Consider the following 26,483-nt stretch of genomic DNA (forward strand, 5'->3'; position numbering starts at 1 on the left):
CCAATGAGCTTCCAGGTTATATAACCAAAGCTTAATTGAACAAGCTGGGGTTAGAAGCTCATTGGTTTCTATGCAGAAGTGAGCCTGATTTTGCACTTTCCAGCTTTAGTAAATAAACCCCATTGTGTACTTAAAAGTGAGGTATGCCTGTATAAGAATTCTGTAAGCAAACAAAATACACTACTGTTTCGATCTTCTAACCCAGCCTTTCTCAACCTTTTCAACACAGAGGAACCCTTGAAATAGTCCTCCGGTCTCGAGGAACCTCTGCTAAAAATTAGAAATCTACAACACATGATACATTAGTGTGATGTCATTGAGAAGAATGGTCCTTACATTTGTGGTCATTGGGAAGAATGGTCCTTACACTTGTGGTCATTGGGAAGAATGACCTCCTTATAGATAGCTAAAAGGATCAATGGTGTCAATGGGAACTTATCCAAGAGGCAGAAATCGCCCAATACTGAAGGAACCCCTAGCAACCTTGGGAGGAACCCTGGTTGAGAATCACTGTTCTAACCGTATATATAGGCATACCTCACTTTTAAGTACACAATGGGGTTTATTTACTAAAGCTGGAAAGTGCAAAATCAGGCTCACTTCTGCATAGAAACCAATGAGCTTCTAACCCCAGCTTGTTCAATTACGCTTTGGTAATATAACCTACCTGGAAGCTCTTTGGCACGTTCCAGCTTTAGTAAATAAACCCCATTGTGTACTTAAAAAGTAGGGTATGCCTGTATTCCTGCTATAAGGAGCACACACGTCTAGAGGGACGCCGGGGATGTGTAGGCACTCCAGGCAGGTAGGAAGGCAGTGTGATGTCATAGGAGAGGAACCCGCCCATGGCCGTCGTGCTGGGGAGAGGAGGCGGGGCTGCGGACGGGGGGCGGGAGGAGGCGTGGCGATGTGGAGCTGATCCCACGTGTGACGAGCTTCTTCCCGGCTCAATAATATTCTCTTAGCGGCTCCTCGCTTAGCTGCTGCCTCTCTCCCTGTGTGACTGAGACACACACACACACACACATACACACACACACAGCGAGTCCCAGTGCAGGAGTGAGGACAGCCTGCTGTCACTGTGTGTGAGTGGGGCTACTGACAGTCTTCCCTGACTAGAGTTTGCGGCTGCTGTTGGATTCCATTCGGGCTTTTTATAGGAACACCGGCTTCTTTTTTACTAGTTAGCTTTTCTTTTTTTTTTTTTTTTTTTCCTAAACAGTTTTAAAGGGGACATGGAGGCAGATGGGAGCCAGAGCAGCTCTGGGAGTCCGAATGATTCTCAGCACGACCCCGGGTAAGTTGTATGGGATGGTGTGTGTGTGTGTAGGAAGGACAAGGACACAGAGGAGGCTTGTCCCCACATCTCTGCTTGTTGACAGTCACCTTCCCTGAGAAGAGTGGGGCCTCCTCCTCCCCTGTCATCTGTGTGCTCCATCCTCACCCTCTGTCTCCTCTCTTCTCTCTCCCTTTTGTAAGTTACACGTCAAAATGGCCGATCTGACATCTGTGCTGACTTGTGTTCTGTTTTCCTCCCCTTCTAGTAAAATGTTTATCGGCGGCCTGAGCTGGCAGACCTCCCCAGGTAAGCAGGCACCGGTGACACCCCCCCTTTTTTTTTTTTCCCCCTGGCTCTCTTTGTTCCACCGTCTTCTCCCTCTTCTCCTCTCCTACTTCTCTCTCTTCTCTCCGCTTATTTATTTATTTCTGCTTTCCAAGTCCTCTATTCGACCCCTGTCGCTATTTGGGGCTCTTTTGGGCATGGGATGGATTTGAGGGGGGTGTGTGGGATGTGTTTTACGCCTGACCTATTACTTACGGCCGTCATGTCCTTTTTTATGCTTGTGCACAGATAGCCTCAGAGACTATTTTAGCAAATTTGGAGAAATCCGAGAGTGCATGGTGATGAGAGACCCCACCACCAAACGGTCCAGGTAAGCTCGCTTAGGGGGAAAAAAAACTTCTTTGTACTCTCCTGAAGCGATGTCCTCTGGACAAGTGGGCTAAAGGGGGAAGATGCGATCTCCGTCTGTGCAGGCACACACCCCCCTCGTCTCACTGACTTGCTGCCAAAACCTCCGAGGTTTACTCACTCTAAAAACAATCAATCACGTCTGCCCGCCAGTATTGATGAGATGCTACGCTTCAATATTCCACCAAGTAGCCCCCTTGCCGTTAGGGCCACTCTCTTCTCCATAAAGTATCCCCCTTACTGTTAGGGCCACTCTCTTCTCAATAAAGTAGCCCCCTTACTGTTAGGGCCACTCTCTTCTCCATCATGTCACCCCTTTACTGTTAGGGCCACTCTCTTCTCCATCATGTCACCCCCTTGCTGTTAGGGCCACTCTCTTCTTAATAAAGTAGCCCCCTTACTGTTAGGGCCATTCTCTTCTCCATCATGTCACCCCCTTACTGTTAGGACCACTCTTGTCTCCATCATGTCACCCCCCTACTGTTAGGACCACTCTCGTCTCCATCATGTAGCCCCCTTAATGTTAGGGCCACTCTCTTCTCCATCATGTAGCCTCCTTACTGTTAGGGCCACTCTCGTCTCCATCATGTAGCCTCCTTACTGTTAGGGCCACTGTCATCTCCATCATATAGCCCCTTTCCTGTTAGGACCACTCTCATCTCCATCATGTAGACCCCTTCCTGTTAGGACCACTCTTGTCTCCATCATGTAGCCCCCTTCCTATTAGGGACACTCTCGTCTCCATCATGTAGCCCCTTACTGTTAGGGCCACTCTCTTCTCCATCAAGTAGCCCCCTTACTTTTAGGGCCACCCCGTCTCCATCCTTTTAGGGCTCTTCTCATCTCCATCAAGTAGCCCTCTTACTTTTAGGGATACCCTTGCCTCCATCTAGTAGCCCCCTTACTTTAAGGGCCACCCCTGTCTCCAAATAGCCCCCTTATGTTTATCCTCGTCTCCATCAAGTAGCCCCTTTACTTTTAGGACCACCTCCATCTCCATCAGGTAGCCCCCTTTTATGGCCACCCCTGTTTCCATCAAGTAGCCCCCTTACTTTTAGGGCCACCGCTGTCTCCATCAAGTAGCCCCCTTACCTTTAGGGCCACTCCCGTCTCCATCAAGTAGCCCCCTTACCTTTAGGGCCACTCCCGTCTTCATCAAGTAGCCCCCTTACCTTTAGGGCCACTCCCGTCTTCATAAAGTAGCCCCCTTACCTTTAGGGCCACCCCCGTCTCCATCAAGTAGCCCCCTTACTTTTAGGGCCACCCCTGTCTCCAAATAGCCCTCTTTCATTTAGGGCCATCCTCGTCTCCATCAAGTAGCCCCTATACTTTTAGGGCCACTCTCCTTTCTGGCCAAACTGGCAGGTGTGGTGTCACCCAGAGTGCTGAATTCTGAATTGTTCATTGTTGCAGACATGGTTAACTAGTGTTATCTTTGTGCCTGTAATACTGTATCCATGTTATATTCACCCTTTATTAGCCCACACACCCCTTTTTCAGGATTTCACTAACAGAGGGAACTGTAAGAGGAATAAAAACTTGTCCAAAAACTGTACTGTTGTCCTATCCAGCTGGCATTCTCTGTGCCAATGCCAATTTTTATACTGCTGCTTTGAGGACACACAAGGGTGCCTAGCTTTTCACCCTAATGCGTGCTTTTCTTTTTTTCTTTTTAATTTGTTAATATGTGTGGTGTTTTAATTTTCACGTTGCATCTGTGCTTCATGTTTAGCACTCATTGTCATTTCTCTTGTTCTTTGTCTGATTTCAGAGGCTTCGGCTTTGTTACGTTTGCAGATCCTGCAAGTGTAGATAAAGTATTAGCTCAACCCCACCATGAATTAGATTCCAAGACGGTATGTTGTGCTTTATTTTTCAAATTCAGTTGTTCAGTTTTTGTTGACGTGTGTGTGTGTGTGTGTGTTTTTTGTGCAGTTTTTTATTTTTTGTCTTTGCCAGGCACTTTCTAGAGTTGGCTAAAGTTTTTTTGTATGGGTTTTTTTCTTATCTGCTCACCCCATTTACTACCAGCTGTAAATAGCTGCTGTCAAGTCACCATTATTTCTGCTAGGCATCAGTAATGTGTAGCTGGTTAATATATGGGTTTAAAAATGTGCCATGCTGATTTGTTTTTGTGTGAGCAAGTGTCTGTAGGTAATACAATCTCCTGGCGTCAGTTTAGGTATGGTAGACTTACTAGGACACTCAGTTTTTTACTGTGTGTTATTAATTTAGGAACATTTTAGTATTTTCTTTTAGCATGTATATTTTACCCTTAGCATCAACTTATAGAGCGAAATTTGCATAAGCTTAGTTTTCAGTGACTATGGCTGATCAGCCAGCGCTGTCAGTGCATCTCACTTCTGTTTTCCTGTGTTTACAAAGCAAAGGGAAAAAAAACACAGCCTTTTTTTTGCACCTTATTACCCAGTTTAATTATGCTTTCACAAAGCTTGGAAAAGGGACGCTGACAAAAGATCTCCTGTATTGCTGGTATCGTGCTTAATGAGGAGGGAAAGGTGAGCTAATTACACTGATTAGATAAAGGATTTTTTTTTAACAACTGGTAAATGTCACAATTTTAACTGTATGTTCATGCAGCAAGCTTTGTCCTAGATTAAAAAATGGAACCTGAGCATAGAGATGAGCTTCTAAAATAACATGCACAGGGCTGTAAGGAATGTGAGGAAGAAGTTAGTATGCACATGTTTGCATATCTATTCATTATGTATAATGTACACACTTTTTATAGGTATATCATTTTATGCAGCTCTCTTAGATGTCATCTGAACAGCTGAAGAGTACCCTTTTGTAGTTTTTTGAGTATAAAAAGTTCAATTAAGCTTTAAAAAAAAAAAATAAATAAATAAATAAAAAAACTGTGTGTGCAAATGTTTATACAGTTGCACCTTTTTGTTTGTTTTGTTAATTCTTGTGCAGTCATTGTTCTTTTCTCCCTCCTATTCTTTTTATTTCACGTTAAACTTTTTTTGACAAATAAGAATGGCTCAGTCTCATGCCAAGGATTAAATCTAGATATTGTTTAAAGAGAATTTTTGGGTAGGCGATGTGTTTTAAACATTTAGGCCCAGGTTCAGGCTTCCAGAGGCTTCAGCAGTAAAGCAAAGCAGAACGGGCTGCAAAAGCTAATAGTATGTTTTGTATTTGTCACCACATTCTTGATTACTGTTAATGTAGCTTTATCTAGTCTTTTGACTCGTGTTTCAACATTCAGTGCAGGAGGCAGCTCGGTTGGGCTTTGGCTCGGAGTGACCGCTCTTGTTTACGCTTACGTTAAAAGCTTTGATTTTAGGTAATGGCCCACAAACCTCAGAAATAGTGTCATAGTACTTTTTTTCCTAGAGGATTTGTAGATACAGTAAGTAGAATTTGTCTCTGACTAACTCATTTTATTTCTTGGTAGATGATTATTGAATGTAATAGTAGTGGGGGGTGCAGGAGGTGAGTAATTTCCATGCAAGCTTGAAAGGGTGTTACATACTTCTAGAAAATCAGCTAAAGCATCTTTTTTGACCATGGCTACTAACTACTCATTAGGTAGCATGATAACCCATGATGATGAATTTGTAATCATTAGACCTAATAAAGTGTTCCACTGAAATTCCGGGATCTTCAGATTTAAATAAAATTTTACATGTGGACATCACTTCTTGCTTGCCTGCATGCAAATACCTCACTTGTTGCATTCCCCTTTGTTTATTTTCTGATCTTATAATACTGTTGTGGGAAGGATTTGCAAAATGTTATGTTACTGTGTGTGTGTCTCATAAAGGAATAGCCTAGATTAATGGCTCATGTGTAAGGTTGAATATAACACGGTAGATCCTTGGAACGGCATGACATCTGAGCTTTTTTATTTAATGGAGTAAAGCAAGCAATGCCAATTTTCAGTTGCCCATAGCAACCTGTTAGATTTCAATTTCAAATGCTATTTGCTGTGGTTTACTGCACATTGCTCATTGCCTGATTTAATAAGCATGGGTTGGATAGCCCAGGCAATTTGTATTAGTTGGTATCGAGCGGCAGTATTCTGTTTTAGTGCAGCCACAAAGTTTTCCAGCTATTGTGTTTTTTAGTTTATTTAATTTTTTATTTTTTGTGACGTGCCAAAAAACTGTTTTTGGCCAAGGTGGCTTTGATTTGTGTTTTGGCTTTTGTACCTGAGACAGCCATATTTTATTAACATGTACTAGATTATTGTAGTCGCTATATCAGGTCAAATGTATCAAATCAGAAAAGCTGAATTGTGAATAAATGTGTGGTGCTGTACACAACTCTTTTGCTTTATTAAACAAAAAGCTTTTAAGGTCTTTTGTGTGAAGTGTTTGAAAAGAAAAACATGTGCTTTTTCTGTTTTGTCACATACTTTTGTGTCTTTTATGATGAACATCTAGATCTATGTAGCCATCTACTTCACTTGTTGCTTTTTGTTCTGCTAACACATTAGAAAGTGTGGCCATACTGTTGCATTATTAAACGTGACGATGTGATTTCCAGGTTAATGGAGGGTGGAAGAAAAAACAGATCCTTGTGTGGAGCTGCTTAGACTTCTGTGTTTATCTCAGAAACATTTTCAAAGCTTACACATAGCTTCTTGGCAGCCACAACATTTGCTTATTTCATGTTCTCCGGGGAAAATCCACTTATTACTAAACTTTAATAGACTGCATGTGGTGTTTTTTAACAGAAGGGACTTATGTTTTGAAGCAGGTATTGGCATCTGTATTTGTACATGTTATCAGTGATTAGGTAGAGACGGCAGCAGGTTGCATTGCAGACAGCGCTCAGACTGTGGCTGTGAAGGGGTTGAGGTTTTTTTTTTTCCCTTTTTGCACAGATTAATCTGCTGGGTGACTGCTTCTATCCAGAACTGTTTGCACATCCCTCTGCAGAGTGGTGCATTATGGTGTACATGCAAATAACTTTACGTTTAGCTGTGGGGCTCAAACATCTGTTCGACATGCTGAGCGAGAGAGAAGCACTTTGTTATATGGCGATCACTGGGTCTCTTGTGTGCTCGGCAGTTCTAATTTTTCAATACATTGTAATAAAGGAAATCAATGTCATTTCTGTAAGATACAAACAGAGCACATTAGCTTTGTGGCAGTTCTAGTAGGCTAGTAACCCCTTTGACTTTGTCAGGGCTGCAGAGCATTACAGTACACGCTAAAATGTCGTTCCAACATTTAAGTGACAGATGTCCATTATACCACCCTTAAATATGAGCCATTAATCTCAAAGTGGAAACAAGTGAATGCAAGTCACTAACTGCTGTTTTTTTTTTTTTTTCTTTTCCTGTGTCCCGTCCTTTCAGATTGACCCTAAAGTTGCATTTCCCAGAAGAGCACAGCCCAAGGTAAGTAGAAGGATCAATAATAGGATTTTCGGCACACAGAGAGTCATTGTTACCAGGCAGTTCGTGTTTCAAGCAGGGAATTGGAGATGAAAGCTTATAAAGCTGGACCGCATGGCGTCTTAAGGGTATCAGCATATGGCTGGGGAAACTACAGGAGAGAGCTGTGCTGTGACTCTCCACTTTAACTATCTGCTAACTGGGCTAAACTGTGCTTGTGTTATGAGGTTTACTGGGGATTTTATTTATTTATTTATTTTGCTGTTTTTTGCTTTTAATAAAATATAGCCCATGTTTGAACAATCATGGTGTTTGTGTATTAATGGTCAACCTATGAATGTATTGTTATGTCATACTTCAGATGTGAATGTGACTTCAAATACAAAGTACCCTTAGTTTTCTGTCCTCCAGAAATTTCGATTTTGACAAAAAGCCATTAGATTGAATGTGGTGCCTAAATTATAATAGTAGGCTGTGCACTACTAAACTAGTTCAGTTTTGCACCAGATCCAATCGGTGTTGCTTTTGGCTTAAGACAAGAATTTTTAGAAATGATTAAATGTGGACAGCCATGTGTAAAGTATTTGGTGGCACTGTGCATATAGGTTTTATTTGATATTGTGTGGTATATTTTGCTTTTGACCTTCATAGCAGTAGTAGTAATTTAGCTTGGCTAGAATTTTTTTTTTTTAGACTTGTCTGAAAACTGCAATTGAGAACCTTATTTCTTTGAGTATCAGCTGGAATAGCTAGTGTATGGTTATTAAACAAATACACCAAAATTATTAATCCCTTTTGGACTAATGTCTTGTACTTCTGGGTGTTTAGGGGAACTTTTGCAGTGTGCCCGGCGGTCACATTCGGCAATGTAGAGCTGTATTTAATCATATCTGGAGGATACCTCCCGTACCTACTGCAGATTTTGACAGATGCTACTGATTGCAGCAGGTCTTTTCATTCTCCCTGGAGTGTCCATGAAAGCCTTCCCATGGGTATGAGCTATACTATCCATGTATGATTAAATACAGCTCTATCTTCTGGCTGAGCAGCACTACATAGCAGTACTCCTGTGGCCTATGGAGAATTCTCATGGGTACACAGCTTTAGAGGAATCTACAATAAGTATTACCGAACATCATATGGTTGATGCCTAAACTTGGTTGTCAGTGTGTTCGCTGCCAAAGTGAACATTTTTAGTTGGTTTTGCAAAACATCCAGAAAAACGACTAAAATTTAGTTTCCAACACCCCTTTCTAGCTAAGCGATTGTGATAGGAAGGTCCTTTGAAAAAATAAATCCTTAGTGTAGCCTGTATTTTTTTTTTTTTTACCCCTTGTTTATGTGTTTGGTTATTTGACATCCATGTTCTGTACGTAATTGTATATTTCCAAATTCTAAAAAATAAAATAAAAATCCAGGAGTAGGTGGTATCCAATTTTACCCATCACTCACCAATAAAATGGGGTTGATTTACTAAAACTGGAGAGTGGAAAAATCTGGCACAGCTTTCCATGGTAGACAATCGGCTTCTAACTTCACCTTATTCATTTAAGCTTTGACAAATAAGAAAACCTGGAAGCTGATTGGTTTCTCTGCAAAGCTGCTCCAGATTTTCCACACTCCAGTTTTAGTAAATCAACCCCAATGCGTTTGTATTAACTGAAAATATTGGAAACATGTAATATCAATGAGCCCTCACTATAATAAATATAAACCTATTCACCTAGAAGATAATCCTTCAGAAAATGTTCAATGTTCCATTCGCTGCTTTATACATATGCCCATTAGTGTATTAGATCCTTTGCAGGTTGTCTTCACATTTGTAAAACCTCAAAAACCCAGCCATATTTGTAGAAATTATGTTTGTGTGAATTAAATATTGCAATGGGTTGTAAAATAACAAAAATAAAACATCCTGCCACTTGTCATTTTAAGGCTATATACTTGGTTTGTCAAACCTCCTCTATTTTACAGCTCCTATGAGCACAGTTAATAAGTGTCACATTGGCCTAATGAGTGACTGTTAGTACTATGGGTTATAAATTACCATAGCATTAAGTACAAGACCTTTTTAAATTCATGGGAAGCATTAAGTCCTTTATTTACAAAGGTTACATTTGGTTTGTACCTGTTGTAGATTTGCAGAATTGTACTGTGAGTTTTCAGAGACTCGTGTCTCTGCATTGACCGAGGTTTGAGGTCGTGTGATGTAAGTTTTTGTTGGCATGGTAGTCATTGGTGAAGAAATGTATGTTGATTAATATTTCGGGCCTTTTTAATGGGTGGTGTTACTGCTGAAATCCAGATTTTCAGAATGTGGCTACAAGTCAGGTACACTTTGTGTTGTCAAGTAACGATTACAATAATGTGATTTAATACTGTAGTTTTACTTTTGATGTAGGTTCAAGTGATCATTCTATTTGTCTGAGATGCAATTTACCTATGTAATCTTGTCTTTGGAATAAAAAGTATTGCTGACATCTTTACATTATATATAACTTTGCAAGGACATGAATCACAATTAGTACAGAGCTCTTAAGTATTTAACCTCTTACTTTGTTCTGCACAAGATTTCTAGGAAACCATGTAGCATGTTGTTCACCTAATCATTCAGTCCTCCTTCAGCTGAACTCGCACAATTTTAAACTTGCATTTCAGTGCCAGTTTTGGGGGCGATTTTTTTTTTTTAAAGACCTCTGTGCAACTACTTTTGGAAGTCGGTGCAGCGCCGCACTGATTGGGACAGTGCCGTTGCCATCAATAAGCTGCTATTTGGCATGTCAAATCATGCAGATGTAAATGAGGGCTCAGCTGAGAATAAGCCCCCGTTCACATTGGTGTGATTTGACATGCCAAATCACAGCCTATTGCCGGCAACGACACTGTCTCAATTGGTGCAACTTGAACTTTTCAGCACCGCACCAATTTCCAAAAGTAGTTCCTGCACTACTTTTGTTGACTTTGGGGGGCGATTTCAATAGACATCTGTGTATGAACAGATGTCTTTCAAATTGACCCCCGAGCACACACTGAAATGCGGTTTTGAAATCGTATGAGTTCAGCTGAACTTGCACGTTTTCAATCCTGCATTTAGTGTGAACCTACCCTTAGTTGATTCATACCATATGTGTTGGGCTGTGCTGGGCAGCCTTGTGTCCTTTTTAGTTCAGTGTAGTGGTGTATGCTGAAAATCCGTAGGTCATGCTGCATTTTTTTGCACAGTGTATTGTGATGCACTACACCACATCTCTGCACACTGCAGTGCATAAAGAGGAAAAAATGTAATTTTGTGACCGTTCAGGTTGTTTACACAAAAAAAAACTAAACTGAGAGATGCATCCTAACAAAGCACAACACCTTCACAGCACACGTCAATGGCCTTTCAGTAACTGTTGCGAATGGGCCATTAACCTCTTGATTAACATTACATACACATTGCTTTTATTTTATACAATGTTATAACTCAATAATACAAGAGTGAAAGAACCACACTGATTACATGGAGTGAAATTGGAAATAAGAAATTAGTAGATACATGGATTTTATTTTTATTTTTTCCCTCACTTTAAACCTCTTTGCTAGTAATTGTTAACGTTTTTTTGAGACGCCACACCTAGGCTTTCTGCCCAGCACTGGCAACAGAAATGCAAAGAGGAGTGATAACTTGAAAACCTAAATATTTGTACGAGGAACACCTTGCATCTAATATTGATTTAAATAGAAAGAATACATTTATTAAAATGAAACCCCCTTAAAGTGAATCTGCAGTATCAATTACTAATCAAGCACAGGTCCCCATCAGTAGGTTCCAAAATGTATCTTTGAATATAATGCGTTTAGTGGAAAGTGTGTCTTATCCACCCAAGGGGTGTGCTGTATGGTGCCTGGACTTTGAGTTGAAGCTTTGGCATAGTACCTAGCATCCCACAATGTAGCTAATGAGCACTTTCATTACATATGTGGGAGGATGGGGGTGTTTTAGAGCTCCAGCATGAAGTTCAAATCAAGGAAATGTTTTCCATGGAAATGTGCGGAGGGTTCAGCGTGATAGGTTGGCTAATGTGCTGTAATCCTTCGGTGAAATTTTTCTGGCTATTTTTTTTTTTTAAGTTACCTTTCTGGCCTGACATTTGTCCCTGACATCTTATCAAACAAGGCCCCTCACTGTCTGGCCATAGACGTATTTTCTTTTTACATTTATACAAGGCAAGTTATAATTTTCCTCCCCTTGATGGAGAACATAATATAATGAACTGCATAGATGTGTGTTTTTTTTCTTTTTCTTGATGGAACAATTATGTGGTTGTCTTCCTTGTTAATCATACATTGAGTTTTTGTGTTGTGTGAGCTTGGCAGGCCAGGGATAGGAAGTCTTTGTTTTACTAGAGGATGTGTGACTAATTAAAAATCTAATGTTACTTTTATAGAAGTTTTACAGTGTACGTTTTTAGCCTTCACTTTTTTTATATTTAGATTTTATTAATATTTTTTTGAATAGAATTAAGATGTATTAGAATCCTTTTGTCTGCATTTTACTAATATCCAGTGCTCTGTTAACTTTGGCCATACATTATACAACCTCTGGTTGTACAATTAGCATTTAAATAAGGTAGGCCCTAGTTGATGGCAGATTTAGATAAGATTGCAAAGACTGCATAGTGTATGATCTGCCTGAGAGAAATGTACCTGGACTGGAAATGAGGGAAAAGCTATAACCATGTGTGTTTCTGTTTTTTGTTAGTAGAGGAAAACAAACATCAGTTTATATACATTTTATATACATGTTTTTATTTTTTTTATTGTTGTTTGTCCCGTTGCATATTCTCCATCACTTCATGTCTTGTGAATCTGTTGAGACAGACAGTAATACTAGTAGTGTGATACTAAGGTAGTGGAAGTCTCTTTAAGGTTACACTCACATCTGACTGTATGTGATGCTAAAACTCGACGACTTGTTGACTAGAATTGGCTACTTGTCGGGCTACAAATGTGCCAAAGAAGCTTAAATACCATGTTTTGGCACTGAGCTACCTCAGACTACCTGCGTTTTGGGATGACATTAAGAAATAATGCCACTGCAAGCTGAATTTGCGTTTTTAGCCTGTGTTTCTGGAACGTGGACAAATGCCTTTCCAAGTCAGTAAGGTGTGATTGTATCCTAACAGTCCTGCATAGTTCTAATAGTAAAAAAAAAAAACAACCCTGACAGGGTGACGGGCTCGGGCCTTTTACTTAAACTGCAGGTGGGAAGCAGAAAGCTTTGGCTGCACATTATTATTTTATTATTATTATTATTCAGGTTTTATATAGCACCAACTTTTAAGAAGTGTTTTCTGTGTTTTAGTGTGGTGTGTGTGTGTGGTGTTTTTTTTTTTGTGCATAGATAATGTGATGGTAAAAGAGACATTTTGAAATGGTGTGCATTCTACATAAAATAAATTACATCCTACTGAAAATTCAACTGTAATTAGAAACCAGTGCTTCCAACTCTAAATGGAGTGAAGACTGTTCTGTCTCATCACTGCAGCTTATATGTGTCTTAGTTATCATTTTTTTAATTTTTTCTCCTATACATTTAGTAGTTAATGTCTGTGTCCCAGCTAACTACTCGCCCTCTTTACATGCCCTGGTGACCTTTGTCACCAAGGCAGAAAGTGATGAGGAATCCACAATGTTAGAGCTGCCAACAGAACAAGAGGTGGGAGTAAAACAAATATGACTATACGTAATTTTTATAAATGTGAAGTTTTTGCATCGCATAGTTTACTTTTTTTATACTAACTTCATTGAAATGTCACAAAGACATTTCATAAAGTTAAATTGGCTGTTGCATGATGCAAGACAGAGAATTGCACTACAATGCACTTTTTTCTCTCTCCAGTGCGCACACAATGCCGCAACATGGTGATGTGAACTCTGTTCACAGGAGAAGAGGTGTTTTGCCTGTCATGTGGTGGGACTGCAATGGAATAGCTACTCAGTCTGGTGTGAATCTACCCTTGCACTTCTGCTGCAGTTTAAGTTTACCGATATTTTGTATTACGCATAAAGTATCAAAGGAGCAGTGGGAAGACCCCAAGTTGGTAGCCAGACAAGAAAAATTATGAGAGGGGAATACTGCTGCTGGTATCTCCAAGAGATACAAGAAGCCAGTGAATAACTTGCCCGCCAGAGATATATAGATATAGATGTAGATATATAGATAGATACCCTGGCAGAATTTATGATTTCTTGGCCATTTTTCAGAGAATATGAATGATAACACAAAAACTTTTCTTTCACTCATGGTTAATGTTTGGCCGAAGCCATTTATTATCAATCAACTGTGTTTACTCTTTTTAAATCATAATCACAACAGAAACCACCCAAATGACCCTGATCAAAAGTTTGCATACACTGGTGATTTTGGCCTGAAACATGCACACAAATTGACACAAAGGGGTTTAAAATGTCTATTAACCCCCCTGACGGTATTCCCGAGTCTGACTCGGGGTGGATTTTTTATACCAAGAGCGGTATCCCCGAGTCAGACTCGGGACTGCATCGCTGGATCCAGGAGGAGGTTTACTTACCTTCTCCCTCAGATCCAGCGTTGTCTCCCCGCTGTACGAGCGAGCCGTGTCTCGCTCGATGCATTACATCGCCGATCTCCGTTCCCTGCGAGCGTTGCGACGCACGGGCACGGAGATCGGCGCCAAATTCAAAAAGTGAAACAAACAGTATACATACAGTATAATGTAATCTTACAGATTACATTGCTGTATGTAAATATTTCACATCCCCGTTGTCCCTAGTGGTCTGCCCAGTGTCCTGCATGCAGTTTTATATAATAAAAACTGTTCTTTATGCCTGGAAACTGGAGATTGCCCATAGCAACCAAACTGTCACTGTACATCAAAAATGATTTTAGACCAGCTAGAAAACAGCGATAATAAATTAGAATCACTCGCAGAATTGAGCGATAGCGATTTGTGGGGAGATCCGTCATCAAATACTGAAAAGTAATGACAGTGACAATTCTGCAACTGAGCAAATTTCAGTGTTTTTGATTTGATTACATTATTCAATAATTTTTATTATTGTTATATTATTATTTGGTACAATTATTTATAATTATTTATTATATTATAATTTATGATTTAATTTTTCAAACTTTATCATACCCGGGATGTCTGCTAGACTCTGGTTTGGACAGATTTAAGAGAGTTATTCCTAAGAATTGCAGGACTACAATATAAAACGCCAAATTTTCATGCAAAATAATGGTACCGCTTTTAGCACCTAAAATCCAAAATAATCATACCGCCAGGGAGGTTAAAGGTAACCATCCTCACCTGTGATCTGTTCGTGTGTGTGTGTGTGTATAAGGTCAGTGAGTTTCTGGACTCCTGACAGACCCTTGCATCTTTCATCCAGTGCTGCACTGATGTTTCTGCATTCTAAGTCATGGGGAAAGCAAAAGAATTGGCAACATTTCTGCGGGAAAAGGTAGTTGAACTGTGTTCAACCTCTAATCACGAAGTGGAAAAAGGGGGTTCTGTTGAAACCAAACCAAGGTCAGGTAGATAAGCTAAAATTTCAGCTGCAACTGCCAGGAAAAACCCACATATAACTACGGGTGAAATACATGACTCTCTGAAAACGTGTGGTGTGGCTGTTTCAAGATGCACAATAATGAGTCACTTGAAGAAAGATGGGCTGCATGGTCAAGTCGCCAGAAGAAAGCCATTACTACGCAAATGCCAAAAATGATCCCATTTACAATATGCCAAACAGCGCAGAGATGAGCTTCAAACCTTCTAGCACAAAGTCATTTGGAGTGACGAGACCAAAAACACTACATTTGGAGAGGAGCCAACGAGGCCTATGATTAAAGGTACACAATTCCTACTTTTAAACATGGAGGTGGATAACTGATGTTTTGGGGATGTGTGAGCTACAAAGGCACAGGAAATTTTGGTCAAAATTGATGGCATGACAATGCAGTATGTTATCAAAAAATACAGGAGGAATATTTGCATTCATCAGCCAGGAAGCTGCGTATTGGGACGTATTTCAACATGGGCCATTTCAACATGACAATGATCCAAAATGCAAGGCCAAGTCGACCTGTTGACTACAGCAGAATGAAGTGAAGGTTCTGGAGTGACCATCTCAGTCTCCTGACCTCAATATCATTGAGGCACTCTGGGGAGATCTCGAACATGCAGTTCATGCAAGACAGCCCAAAAATTTACCAAGTGGAATGGGCAGCTTTACCATCTGAGAAGATAAAGAGCCTGATCCACAAATACCACAAAAGACTTCAAAATGTCATTGATGTTTAAAGGGACAATACACTGTATTAAGAACTGGGGTATGTACACTCTTGATCAGGGTCATTTGGCACAAGTGTGTGTGTGTATATATATATATATATATATATATATATATATATATATATATATATATATATATATATATATATATATATATATATATATATATATATTAGTTGATCTGATGCTTTTAAATAAACGTTGATTATATTATATTTGATCTCACGTGGTAACATAGCTTTGTACAGTATGGGCACACATGGGCATTGACACATCATATAATGGCTGCACTGTTTCCCATAGTCTCTCTTGAATGCAATGATGTGCTTCTGTTGTTGTGTGTTTTTTGTACCAGAAATATAGCAATATAATATTGGTTATTTCAGATTTTTTTTTTCTAAGACTGTGGCTATACATCTGGCAACAGAGATCAAGTGGGTTCCTTCCTAATAAAATCTAGATGGAACTAATTGGTTAAGGAGCCTTTCCTGAGGCCCTCTTACCTCTTTGTAAGCTCCAGCTAATATTAATTAGGGAGAGCGAGCAAAAAAGAGGTTGGGCTATTTTTGAGCTGGGCAAGGAGCTTGTGTTTTAGCAAAGGATTATGTTGTGGGATTAGTGATGCATTTGAAACATTTTATTCCTTAAAGTTGCAGGTTACCAAGTCAAGGCAAATATCGATCACATCTGGTTTGCACTATTTTAATTTATGCACTTTTGATTTAGAAAAAAATACGCGTCTGTGCTGTCCATGGTTAACCAGTAAGCTATTTTATGATCTTTCTTTAAAAAAAAAAATCTGCATTCTGAATTGTTGCTATGGCCAGCACTGGTCTTTTTTTGTGCTACATTTCATCAACACGGTTTTTGTGTGAAATAGCCATTCTGTACTTTTTTAACATAAATGATTTCTCCATTTCAGAATTACTTCTAATAATATATATGCATTTTCCTGTTTTGTGATAATTGCAGCTATTTGATCTCATTGGCTACTCATTATGACAAATCTTTTTTTTCCTTTGTAAGAATGCATATGATTTATTCCTGCACCCTTGAGCTTGGCCTGCTAGATATCACTTCTTTAGAGTGGAGCTTTTCTTTGTGTATAAAAACTTAAAGTGGACCTCCAGGCAAACACCGCTGAAATACACACAGTATATGTTAACTGTTTAAATTTCAAAGGATTCTTGTCATGCAACCAAACGTCATAGCTACCGAGACCTATATCTCAGCTACAGCAGTCTCTGGACATGACAGACTGGTGGTATTTGGGCAGTTAAAGTGGTTGCAAACTTCAGATATGAAATATGAACAAAGCAAATACCTCTATAGTGTGTACGTGTCTCGATTTAAAAGCACTAAGGCTGGGTTCACATGTGAATTGGATGCGGGTTTCCCCACCATACAAGTCGCATGATGGAAGACTGCGACCGGCTCTCAATGGAGCCGGTTCACACAGCTCCGAGGCAGCCTCGGTCTGCATGAGAAAACGGTCCAGTGCATTTTTGCTCTGTTTCTGGTGCAAATTTGGGCAACAATTTGGACCTGAATCGGTGTACAGGGATGCATTGGGACCCGTGGCTGTATCAGTGTGAATCCAGCCTCCGTGTCCTTTCTGCCTGCTGCTTTGTTGCTCTGCTATCAGCATGAATCATATGTTTTCCTAACGACAAGAAAAAATTGTGATTGGGGAAGGATCTCCAGCTAATTGACAGCCTCAGCACCGTTCCTGTTTGGAGGCGGGGGGGGGGTGTCCATTCTCTCCAATCAGAGCTCCCCTCACTGAGTATTACAGAGTGTTACTATACTTTCAACAGATGTAGAGAAGAGAAAATGCAGATATACAGGTAGAACATGTAAATACAAGCATACACCATCAGGCTCACTTCTGCATAGAAACCAATGAGCTTCCAGGTTTTATTACCAAAGCTTAATTGAACAAGCATTGGTTTCTATGCAGAAGTGAGCCTGATTTTGCACTTTCTAGCTTTAGTAAATAAACCCCATTGTTTACTTAAAAGTGGGGTATGCCTGTATAGGAAAATTTATTTCATCACTGTGTATCACAGGGGTGTCCACATTTTTTTCAAAGAGGGCCAGATTTGATGAAGTGAACATGTGTGAGGGCCAACCATTTTGCCTGACATTCTTGAAACCATTAAAATTCGGTCTAAGTGTGTTAGTCGGAGCGCTAATACACTGCCCAGCCAGAATTATTTTGCCTTTGTGGCTGTGCTCTTTAACTATGTGATTGGCTGTGTCCAATCACAGCCAGTCACATGTAAACAAAGAAGTGCCTGTAATCGCCGGCGATTAGTCGCCGGCTATTGGTGTGGCGAGGAGAGCCGATCAGCGGCATCTCCATGCAGGGGGACATCTAGTAATGTAATCAGGGTACTGATCATCAGTGCCCAGATTACAATATTGCAATATAGTGTCACAAATCATTGCCCACAAGTGCCACCAATCAATGCCCATTAGCAATGCCAGTCAGTGCTGGCAATCAGTGCTGCCCATCAGTACCACCTATCCGTGCCGTCTATCGGTGCCCATCAGTGCCGCCTATCAATGCTTCTCAGTGCCACCTAATCAGTGCTCATAAGTGCTACCTCATCAATGCCCACGAGTTCAGCCTATCAGTGCCGTCTTATCAGCGCACATCAGAGAAGGTGAACAAATTACTTTGTTACAAAATTTACTGACAGAAATAAAGTAACAATTTTTGGTCCTTATTTTTAAAAAACAGCAGTGATTAAAGCGGGGTTTCACCCAAATGTTTTACTTTATCTTACCCCAATCAGTTAAATGCATAGATGCTATTAAGCTGCTTTAAAAAAATTACATCTTCGTAATTACCTTTATATTTTAATTTCTATGGGCACTTCCTGTCTCGACTCCCGTGGGAGTAGGCATGTTTTTATCCTTTCCCCAGCCCCGCAATGTTTCCTGGGAGCTTACTGTGCGGCCTCCCAAGATTCAGTGCGGACCGCTGCTCGCTGTTAGCAATGAGCATGCACGGGAACAAGCGGCGAATGCTGGGAGCACAGCATTCACCGTGTCCTGGAAATAAATGCTTGTGGGCTTCAATTGATTCAACAAGCAAAATGATAACCGCCAGGATACAATTATCTAAGTTCTTCTTGCGGACGAAATATGACAGATGCGGCAATTCTAAAGCTAAACTGTGAGTATGATATTTGGAGCATGTAAGTTGATCAATGAAAGGAAAAAAACTATAGGTTGCTGGAATCCCGCTTTAAGGACCACCAAAAGAAAGCTCTATTTTTGTGAATAAAATAATGAAAATTGTGTTTGAGTACAGTGTAGCACGACCGCGCAATTGTCATTCAAAGTGCGTCAGCGCTGAAAGCTGAAAGGCAAGTGGTTAAAAAAAAAAACAGGAAAAAATCTTACATTTTAAATTAAGAACTGTGACGCAAAATAAGGATCAGTGCCCATCTGCAGCCGCATCATTGCCATGAATGCAGCCTCACCATTGCCATCAGTGCAGCCTGATTCATGCCCATCCGCAGCCTTGGAGGAGACAGGGAGGGAGCGAGATGAGCGCCAACAGACATACAGGAGAAACTCCTGTTTTCTCAGTGACCTCTTTATTAGAAAGCTCTGCCTTCTATGATGGACAGAACAGTTGTCCAATGGCAGCGCAGGAACCAGGACTTCCTTTTACAACATCCTTTGTAAACAGGAAATTCTCCTGTAGGTAGGTCCCCTCCAAGGCAGCCAGCATATATCTTCTGTGGCCCCTGGTTCTCGGGGAATCGTTGGGGGGCCCACAAAAGATATACATGTCAATATTACCTGGCAGGAAGTCCGAAACCAGAACACGGGCCAGACTTTGGACATGCCTGGTGTATCACCTGAGGCCAGTCACTTTACTTGGTATAAGGAAGGGTTTACAGCCACTTTAAGGATTTTTTCTCTCCCGTGAACGTTTGTATTTCTTTATAATGGTTTGGGTCTCCACCTCTCTATCCCAAAGCCAAGGAAAGTGTGTCTCTCAAATCTATGTTGCACGAATACATTTTTAGTTCAACATTTGCTATGCAGTACATTATAGAGTTTAGCATCTTCTTCTTTGGAGATATTTCAGTAATAGAATCCCCACTAGTTGTAAGCAAGTGTGTAATTCCTTTTTCAGATTTAAAATGCTAGTTTTGGTGCATCTGGCTTTTAGTGTACTGTAATACCACTGCTGCACAATAATATAGTTTACTTTTAAGGGACCATTCATTTGTATTCTGCTTTATTTTTCTGCTTATGTGTTTTTCTATTGAAATAAATGGGAATTCCTCAAAGTGTATGTCAATGAACATCGTGGGGGTTATTTACTAAAGTCAAATCCACTTTGCATTACCAGTGCAAACTACACTTGAAATTGCACTGAAAGTGCACCTGGAAGTGCAGTCGCTCTAAATCTAAGGGGTAGATCTAAAATGAGTGGAAGCTCTCCTGATTTTATTATCCAATCATGTGCAAGCTAAAATGCTGTTTTTTATTTTCCTTGCATGTCCCCCTCGGATCTACAGCGACTTTACTTCCAAGTGCACTTTCAGTGCAATTTCAAGTGCACTATGCACTTGTAGTGCAAAGTGGATTTGCCTTTAGTAAATATCCCCCATTGTCCTTTTTTTCTGAGCCTTTATAATTGAAGCACCGGGTATGAATGGGGTACTCACACTGAGGCTACATGTTATGTTAAGGGGATTTGAAGGCTTAGCTGCAATGGTAATAGTAACCTCATACTACCGAGAAATGTAACAACTTGTAGCTAGATGCCTTATTTGTAACAGATTGAAACTGAATTACAATCAGTGTGCTGCAAATAAAGTGATTGCCCAACAAACTGGGTAAATCTTTCAGTAGCATGCACTTACAATAAATTGTTTAGTTTAGCCTTTACGCTTTATTTGTTAACCACTTGCTGACTGGGCTTTTTTCTGACATTTTTTGCTGGACAACTACTTAGAACACCCAAACATATTTTAGCAGAAGCCCAAGAATATAAAATGGTGGCCTTGTTAACTTTATGTTGCACGTTTTTTTCCACAGAGTTTTTTCAAACACTATTTTTTTAGGAAAAAATAACATAATTTATACCCAAATTTTTTTGTATAATGAAAGATGTTACGCTGTCTAAGTAGAACCAGAAGTGACGTCGGTCTGGTCTTCCAAGGGCATAGAGTTGAGCGGTGACCATCTAACCATCGCCTATATCTCTGCCGGCGAGTGTTAGTTCCCAGAGCTACTGATCGGTAATGTTAGCCTGGAAAGTGGTGGTGGGGGGCCCTCTCCAGCTTCTAAAAATTATCTTGTGGCAACTCCGCTCTGGGATCACATTCATGGGAAAGCTGACCACCTGAGGAAAAAAAAATACCAGGCTTTTTGGCATCTAGCTGCAGCCATAACCCTGGTATTTAACCTAAAAATCGTCACTTATATTTACAGGTAGGTGGTCGACAAGTGGTTTTTAAAGAGTAGTATCCCCTAAGACTGGCCATACAGTATACAATTTTCTTGTACAATTTTCCTTTAGATTTACCAAAACCATATAATATGAGTTCAAACCTAAACACTTTCAATGTCTATGTAGTCATGCGGGCCCTTGCATCAGATAGTTGAAGGTAAATCTAAAGGAAATTACAACAATATATACCAACAGTAATCTCTGCTAGAGACCGTTTCATCTAATTAGAATTCATACACAGGGCCTATTACACTCCCCCAAAGACTGGCCCGAATATCTCCCGCACAGTCGAAGATGTGTCCTAAGTGCCGACAGACGCTTGGAACATACTACCATATCATCTGGGACTGCCCGACCATTCAGGATTACTGGAGGAGGGTGGTCTTAGATGTCAATTATGCTACCAACCTTTCACTGTCGATGGACCCCAAAGTTCTTCTCTTACAGACTCGGTGACGCATTCCACACATACAAAACTATTTCTGTTCTATCTGTGTTTCTATGCAAGGAAGGTACTCCTACAGCACTGGAAACTGGTGATTGCCCCTACAGTTGCCCAGTGGACTCTGTGCTGCCCCTGTACAGACTTGCATATATATGGGTCGCAAGTCTCCCCAAAAATTTGAAAAGGTCTGGAACTCATCTGTAACTGCCAAGTCACTCAATATATAGACATAAGAACATTGACAAGCGGACTGGTGGTGCCCTATCCTGGGAATACACTGAATTTCTGATTTTCTGCTTCAAAACAGGATGTACCAATCACGCTTGTCAGACTGGACCCTTGCCAATCACAAGTCTCCTTTTAAAACAAAAGACACATATTTCTCCCTCCCTGTCTATATCCCTCGCCCTCACGCATTCTAATTTCCCCTCAATTAGACCTTGCCCCAGGGGGTTGGAGGTGACTATAATTGATGCCCGGTGAACCAGGTGCATCCTCGGCACCTCTTGAATCCCTGTAGATCCCTCCCTGTTCTTTTTCCTCCCCTTTTTTGGACCACAACCTGTCTTCCCACTCTAGATCTCAATGTCCAGCATCACATCGTTGTATATATTTACTTGTGTTTTTTGTTTTTGTTTTGTTTATATGGACATGTGTCAAAACAATGTGACCAACAATCTATGCACTTCCATTTACCATTGCAGATAAGCTTGTTGCATGTACAAGTCTGAAGTTATTACCTTTGTATTGGCACACTAGACATTAAAGTGTATCTATGGTCAAATGTGATTTTATTTATTTTCTTCTTAGTTTTGGATAGAAGGGTTAGAATTTCTGCCAGGTGTTACTTCTGCTGAAAAGAGTCATTCACTTCCTGTCTGGTAAAAAAGTTCTCCCCAGGACAGGAAGTGAAGGGAAATCTTTGTAACTCCACAATGGGCAGAAGTAAAAAATGCTTTTTTGAGTGATTTTACAGGGTTAGGGGAAAAAAAAGTTTAGGTACAGATACCCTTTTTTTAACGCAAATATATGCTTCTCTTCAGAATAAGGCACATCCAGGATTATCCAGCCCATTGAACCTAGAATGTTATCTGAACAGTTAAAACCTATGCCTCCCACAGCTTTAGGTGTTTAATTTAATCAAATGTGTCATAGCACATTTCTGTTAGTATCTGAATCCCACTGAAAGTCAATGTCTAGCACTAAATGACTTGCTCTTCTTGAGTGGCTTATTTAGTTCTCTCTAGTATTAGCATGCTCTCAGTATTTCAACACCGCGGGCTGTGCAGCATACCCACAGGCCACATATATTAGATATATCATATAAAGTATATGCTCGGTTTGTGATTGAGCTAAACTATAACCAGTGATATAAATTTAAACATCCTTACTGTTTTGAAAATGGATTTTCCATGAAAGAATGACTGAAAGTGATTCCTTTCTCGCCAGGAGTGCTGCAGGCTGCTTCCTTAGACGCAGAGTTCAGAGTTGGGTAATAAATTCTCTGCACCGAACGGTTCCCTGCACTTATGACTGCCACTGTCTATTTTAAAAGACCCTCATGTGAATGTCTGTTTGTATTTAGGGTTACATATAATCGGATATGCACAGAGCAGCACTCCAAATAACATCCATATGTTGAACTTGTACTCTATAGAATCTGAAACTGTTGTATAATGCACACAAAATTGTGCATTTATACCTCACTTAACATTGCAAGGTAAGGTTCATATCATGGCATATCATGAACGTGCATTTCCATGCTGCATGGATAGGGCAGCCTGGTTATTTCAGTGGGTGGCCTTTCTGCTTCCTGGTACTCCCCCCCCCCCCCCCCGACCTCAAGCTGTGATTGGACACAGCACAAATTTGTCAGCACATTTCCGCCAACAATTTTGGCTGAAACCTGCTGATCAGCTGTGTATACCTTCAGCAATCTGTCTGTTTCTTCTCCCTGAAATCAACTCTTGAGTTGAGGGAGAAAAAACAGTGAGATCTGTTTGTATAAACCGCACATGTTACACTTATTTAGGTACATGGGTAACCCCTATACGTTAACACCCTTTCCAGTTTGTCATTGGTACAGTGTACAGTGTTCAGTTATCACTGATCACTGTATTGGTGGCATTAGCAGTGTCAGTGACCCTCCTAGTCAGATTGCCTGTCACATCACACTATAAGTCGCTGATCACCGCCATTACTAGTATAGTGTCTGTATGGATCAGGATCTTGATCATGATCAGAACTATACTCGTGTCCCCAAAAACACAGTTTGGTTTTTACCAAAGACATGTAGCAGAATATATTTTGGCCTAAATTTATAAAATTATTAAATATAAAATTATCGGATACGATTTAAAATTTATCTTTTTTGGTATTTTTTTTTTCGTATTTATAATAGAAAAAAAAGTGGTGATCAAATACCGCCAAAAAATAGCTCTACTTGTGTAAACAAAACAGATATAAAATGTATTTGCATACAGTATTTCTGAAGTTTTGGGAGAGGAATGTTGTCCCATTCTCGTGTGATATAGGATTCTAACTGCTCAACAGTCCTGGGTCTTATCAAGTTTTTTTTTATCTTAAGATGCACAAAATATTTTCCATTGGTGAAAGGCCCGGACTCCACCCAGGCCAGTGAAGCCCCTGGACAGTGCAGTTTACCATTGTTATGCTGAAATCTTCAAGGCCATCTCTGAAAAAGATGTCATTTGGATGGGAGCATATGCTGCTCTAAAACCTGGATATTTCTTTTTAGCATTGATGTTGCCTTTCCAGATGTGCAAGCTGTCTTTTCCATATGCACCAATGCACCCCCATACCACCCAAGATGCAGGCTCTTGACCTGAGCACTGATGATGAGCTGGAAGGCTCGTCTTTATTAGGCCATATGATACCGTGCCCATGGTTCACAAAAAGAATGTCAAATTTAAATTGTCTGACCACAGAACCGTTTTCCACTTTGCATTAGACCATTTTAAATTGGCTTTGGCCCAGAAAGGACAACAGCATGTTCAGATATGGCGACTTCTTTGCATGATAGAGCTTTGATTTTTAGATGTTAAGGCAAACTGTGTTGAAGCAGTGTATTTGGAAGTATTCCTGAGTCCATGTATTGATCTTGTCTGTTTTTAATGCAGTGCCGTCTGGGGGCCCTAACATCACAGGTGCCCAATATTGCGTTTTTAGCCTTGTCCCTTGCGCACAGATATCCCCAGATTCTCTCAATCTTTTCATATTATGTATATATTTGCAATTTTACTTTGAGGAACATCTTTCTGAAATTGACAATTTTTAGGCTCAGCTTTTCACAGATTGGCGAACCTCTGCCCATCACCACTTCTGAGATACTCCATGGTGCCATTTTTATTCCCAGTTGCGTTTACTGACCTGTTGACAACCTAATTAGTTGGAAAATGTTCTTCAAGCTCTTCCTTGTTAGTATCACTAAGACCCCTTTCACACTGAAGCGCCGCTAAAATAACGCTAAAGTGCCGGTCATTGCTGCGGTGCTTTAGCCACGTCTTTGCAGCGATTTTTGGGTGACACATGAATGCGACTCAGTTGTGCTGCAATTCTGTAAAAGGTTAATGTGCTACTTTGGTGCGACTTCACTCTATTGAATATGCTAACCACGTCCAAAGTCACATTGAAAGTTGCATCGCGTATCCTTTTTTTTTTTTTTTTTTATCACCAAGTAGTTGTGCTCACTGTCTCTTTGATATAAAATTATGGCCTCTGATTTGAGAAACTACATAATATAGTATAAAGGAAAATTAACAGCTGTAATGAATGTCTAAAATTAGCACTGTCACAATATTCTTTAATGCATCTCATAAATAAAAACCTGTTTTGACCTGTTTTTTAATTAGCTGCTAAATCCTGCTGAATTAAGGATTTTGAATTCAGCAGTTCATTTATCCCAGCTGAGCAGTAAATGTTCAGTGGTTAAATCTAAGTACAGTTGCATTTTATTAACTAGATATGCTTAGGCCTATAGAGATTGATGGCATTTAATTAACACTTTAATTCCCAAGAGGATCTACCTTGTTTGTGTGTATATCGCCACTGTCCCAATCATTATGCATTAGAAGTGGTTTAATAGTGACATTTAGATTGCACTAGTGTGGGTCCAAAAGGGTAATATTTTGTTTGTACAATCCGTTTGAACATACTTTCTAAAGGTTTACATGCCTTTATACTTTATTACTGGTTAATGAGAAATGTATATTTCAAAATAATCATATATTCTTGTATATGTGACATTATATTTGAAACGCAGGCTGGCATATCTAGCTGTGTTAATCCAGTTTTGGGGTTTCAGTCATGTGATTTATGATATTACTTGGGATTATTGGGAACTTTGTAGAGGCTCACAGAAGAACTCTACTGATGCCCTGACTGCTTTTATGATGAGGACATTTCGGACACCCTTTTTCCAAATGAGATATTTCTGTTGATGATTATTTAGCTTTGGCAGAGGAAGACGTCATTGTTCCTACTAGCTGATTTAGGACTGAGAAGGCATGCTGGTATCTGCAGTCCAAAACTTGCTTAGGTCTCTAAAGAGTTAGCTGGGTCTGTCAATGAGTAATAATAAATTAATATGAAATGTTTCATTTTTAACTTGCTCTAGTTAATCTGTATTGTGTATACGCTAATCACTCTTTAACTCTCCCATGCATGGTCTGTCTGATTAAAAACAATAGATTCCTTGTGGTATGGCCAACCTGGAGGAGCTCTATACATGAATGTATGAATGGGACACCCCCTTTAGAAATGTAATTTCCTGCCAGTATGATTGGCTCACTGAACTTATGAAAAGTTTGAATTGTGATCAAAGTCGAATTGTAGAGCTAAATTCACCTTTTTACAGAAACTATGAACCT

General features: G+C 40.1%; 1 protein-coding gene across 12 annotated transcripts in view; it reads left to right on the top strand.

Annotated features, from left to right (window-relative positions):
• Positions 1-921: 921 nt before the first annotated feature.
• The window catches only part of MSI2 (musashi RNA binding protein 2), an 845,284-nt gene continuing 819,722 nt past the window's right edge, over positions 922-26,483 (top strand). For 3 of the 12 annotated variants that reach the window (XM_077482423.1, XM_077482428.1, XM_077482430.1), the window contains exons 1-5: positions 923-1,297; positions 1,545-1,585; positions 1,853-1,934; positions 3,744-3,828; positions 7,308-7,349. In XM_077482423.1, the coding sequence (XP_077338549.1) occupies positions 1,236-1,297; positions 1,545-1,585; positions 1,853-1,934; positions 3,744-3,828; positions 7,308-7,349 (312 nt within the window). In that variant the 5' untranslated portion in view covers positions 923-1,235. Of the gene's footprint in view, positions 1,298-1,544; positions 1,586-1,852; positions 1,935-3,743; positions 3,829-7,307; positions 7,350-26,483 lie in introns of all 12 variants that reach the window. The other 9 variants (XM_077482420.1, XM_077482432.1, XM_077482422.1 and 6 more) reach the window with 5 other exon arrangements.

This window comes from Lithobates pipiens, unplaced genomic scaffold (genome assembly GCF_037356315.1).
Source record: "Lithobates pipiens isolate NorthernLeopardFrog02 unplaced genomic scaffold, aLitPip1_a1.2 Scaffold_16, whole genome shotgun sequence".
NCBI classification, from domain to species: domain Eukaryota; kingdom Metazoa; phylum Chordata; class Amphibia; order Anura; family Ranidae; genus Lithobates; species Lithobates pipiens.